The 3,291-nt window shown below is 33.8% G+C and overlaps 1 protein-coding gene across 1 annotated transcript; it reads left to right on the top strand.

Annotated features, from left to right (window-relative positions):
- Nucleotides 1-681: 681 nt before the first annotated feature.
- LOC114318480 (uncharacterized) lies at nucleotides 682-2,127 on the top strand. Its single transcript, XM_028265378.2, has 3 exons — nucleotides 682-912; nucleotides 1,020-1,095; nucleotides 1,250-2,127. The coding sequence occupies exons 1-3, from the start codon at nucleotides 865-867 to the stop codon at nucleotides 1,972-1,974; spliced, it is 849 nt and encodes a 282-aa protein (XP_028121179.2). The 5' UTR covers nucleotides 682-864; the 3' UTR covers nucleotides 1,975-2,127.
- Nucleotides 2,128-3,291: the final 1,164 nt, after the last annotated feature.

Below are 3,291 nucleotides of genomic sequence, written 5' to 3' on the forward strand. Positions count from 1 at the left end.
GCAATGCCGAATGAAATTGATGATAAAGAAGAAAGAGAGGAAGATGAGACAGTGTGAGAGAGTGAGAGGGAGAAGGAGAAGGAGAGGGAAAGAGAGACGAAGAAGAGGGAGAGAAGACATACCTTTTGTCTTCTGTTGTGCCGCTTCAGGTTGTGGAATGAGAAGACGAAGAAGATTCATCTTAGGTCACTCTTGTTTATTTGGTCATTAAAAAAAAAAAAAAACAAATTCAAAACGACGTCGTTTTGACAAGAAATTTATTGGTGACGAAAATTATTATGTTGCCATAAATATCATTCACCTTTCAGCGACTATTTTATTGCCGTCGCCAAAACGTCCAAATTGGCGACAAACATTTTTGTCGCCAAATGTTAATTTCGTCGCCAAAACTTTTTTAGCGCTCCCGCCCAAAAAATTAATTTCGCGCCAACCATTTTTGGCGACGAATTTAGACATTTGTTGCTAATGGTGTAGTTTTTGGCAACGAACACGTATATTGTCACCAAAAACATACAATTGGCAACTAAATTCAATTTGGTTGCTAAAAAACGTCGCCAAAAATGCTTTTTGTTGTAGTGATATCATTAATTATCATAGAACTAATTAGATAATAATTCCACTTAATAAAAATTTAGGACATATATAGGAGGCCTCCAAAAATCTTGGACTGCCACTGGTGGCTTCCATACGGGAGAGTGCTTCTCTGTTTCTCTAACTTTCTTCACCTTTTTACTCCTCTCCTCTTATTTAAACCTCTGCATACACAACTCTGTCTTCCCCTTCTCTGCGCTTTTGAACCCTCTCCTTTCCTTTCACTTTAAACCCTCTCTCTCTCTCTATCTCTCTCTCTCGTGTCCGAGTGAGATGGCAAAGGGACCAGGTGATGACGCGTTAGGACCCCTGAAATACCAGGTAGATCAGTACTCGAGCCTTCCTATGCATCACCCACTTCTGCTTCAACAAACACTCGGTCATTACTTCTCAGGCATTACTAACATTGTTCCCTTTGTTTTTTACAGACTTGGGTCTTGAAAGTCTCTATCCATTGTGAAGGCTGCAAGAAAAAGGTCAAGAAAGCTCTTCAAAACATTGATGGTCAGTGTTTGTACAACAATTTATATATGTGTGTGTGTGTGTGTGTGTGTGTGTGTTTAGACCTACTTATTTTTGTTATATCTCTCAATCACTGTTTTCTCTTGTGGGTTCTTCGTTATAATATTTTTACTTTATATTTTTGATTCATTTTCAGGTGTGTATACCACAGACATTGATTGTCAGCAACATAAAGTAACAGTAACTGGAAATGTGGATGCGGAGACACTGATCAAGAAGTTGGCGAAAACCGGGAAGCACGCAGAGCTTTGGCCAGAAATTGTTGAAAAAAAAGAGAAAAATCCCGGAAAATCCAAAAACAAGAAAAAAAATGACCCTGAAAGTAGCGAAAAAGTTAGTGATGATGATCAACATAAGAATCTAGAAGAGGAAATTGAAAACCCCAATAAAAATAGTGGTGATGAGTCTCCAGAGGAGGATGAAAAGGGTGGTGAAAATAAGGAGGCCGCTCAGGCTACTGGTGGTGGCAATGGAGGTAAAAAGAAGAAGAAAAAGGACAAAAAGGGTAATAACAATGACAGTGAAAATGGTGGGGATGCACTGGGCGGCACTGAATCCCCTTCACCTACCAATGGTGTGGGCCCACTAATTGGGTCAGTGAATCTCGGCCCTCCATTTCATCCAGTGTACCCCTACCCACCACCCTATTATCCACCTCCAGCTTATGGACTGAGTTACAATACGGCATATCCTAGTACTAGCTCTTCGTATTACGTCCCACCGGTGCTTGCATACACGCAGCCACGCATAGATTATCCACCAGCTCCACCATCTGATTCAATTTATGCGTTCAGCAACAATAATCATGCTGATTATTATTATGATGATGATGATGATGAGAGTGGCTGCTCAATCATGTGACTAAATTGTCATGATATGAGAGGGGTATATGTAAGATTATATTATATATATGTTTCAGTAGTATATGAAGGAAATTGGGGAGTAATTCTGTAGATGGAAAATTTAATGTGAGATTTGATGGAAATAAAAGAGCTGTTTTATGGTTTGTTTTTATTTAGATTTGCTTACCACTTTGGGTTTACTTGAGCACATGAATGAACTTCTAGTTCTTGATTGTTTTGTAGGACCTCTAAATGTCCCTTTTGCTCTCACTCTTATGTGGAAAGGAGTGTTTTGGTTGTGAAATCTGTATTTTTTGCCCTCTCTCTTAAGAAAGTAATGCCAAAGGACTGATTTTAGGAATTGGTTTGTCTTTTTGAAAAAGGGAGCTCTCTGTTTGGTTGAAAACTTCTTTTGTAGATTCCTTTTGCTTTTGATGATAGGGAATGAGTAGGCAACCACCATGTACTGAAAGCTACTTTGTGTGGTTAGTTGCTGCTTTTCTTTGTTCCCAGGTCTCTGTATGAACTAAGAAGGGGGAACCCTTACGTATAAGAGGTTCATTTTGACAGTTGTTTTAGTTGAGATTTTGAAAACATTTTGGCTCCGTTTGATTTAATGAATTATAATTTGAGTATGGAATCGTGATTTTAGTATGAAATTGCGAATTGAGTTTTGAAAACAGAAAATTTTGTTTAATTATAAGTTTTGAAAAGAGTTGTGAAAAAAGTTTTTGAATTTTAAATTTTGAATTTTGAGAAGAGTTCTGAATTTTGAAAAAAATTTTGAATTATATTTTGAGTTTTGTATTTTTGAATTTTGAGTTGTATTTTGAATTTTTTGGATTTATTTTTTAAAATATTAAAAAATATTTTAAGAAAAATTTATTTCTTTATTTTAAATATAATTTTTATTTAAATATTTTATTTTATTTTGTAAATATTTTAGTTTTTAAAATTTTAATATTTTAAACTCAAAACACAACTCTACGCTCAAATCGTAACCAAACACATAATTCAAAACTCAATTCAAAAATTATTTTTTAAACTTATAACCAAACACATGAAACTCCATACTACTTTCAAAACTCTACACTCAAATCGTAATCAAACACATAACAAAAAAAAACTAAAATATTTAAAAATATATGTATAAAATAAAATATTTAAAATAAAAATTAAAAATTAAAAATTATATATTTAAAATTTAAAAATATACTTTTAATTTTTTTTGAATATTTTAAAAAAAATACAACACATAAATGTATGAAAAATTGTGCACATTAAACTAAATAAAAAAATATTTATCCTAAAAAAATAAAATTAAGAAAATTTTTAA

The sequence above is a fragment of the Camellia sinensis genome, chromosome 12, assembly GCF_055761805.1.
Source record: "Camellia sinensis isolate YWXY chromosome 12, ASM5576180v1, whole genome shotgun sequence".
In the NCBI taxonomy this organism is placed as follows: Eukaryota; Viridiplantae; Streptophyta; class Magnoliopsida; order Ericales; family Theaceae; genus Camellia; species Camellia sinensis.

Bases quoted from the DNA above. Each gene is read 5' to 3' on its own strand.
- LOC114318480 (XM_028265378.2), top strand. From the start codon at position 865: ATGGCAAAGGGACCAGGTGATGACGCGTTAGGACCCCTGAAATACCAG. The intron at 913-1,019 runs GTAGATCAGTAC...TGTTTTTTACAG, and splicing joins TAGGACCCCTGAAATACCAG to ACTTGGGTCTTGAAAGTCTC. The intron at 1,096-1,249 runs GTCAGTGTTTGT...ATTCATTTTCAG, and splicing joins AGCTCTTCAAAACATTGATG to GTGTGTATACCACAGACATT.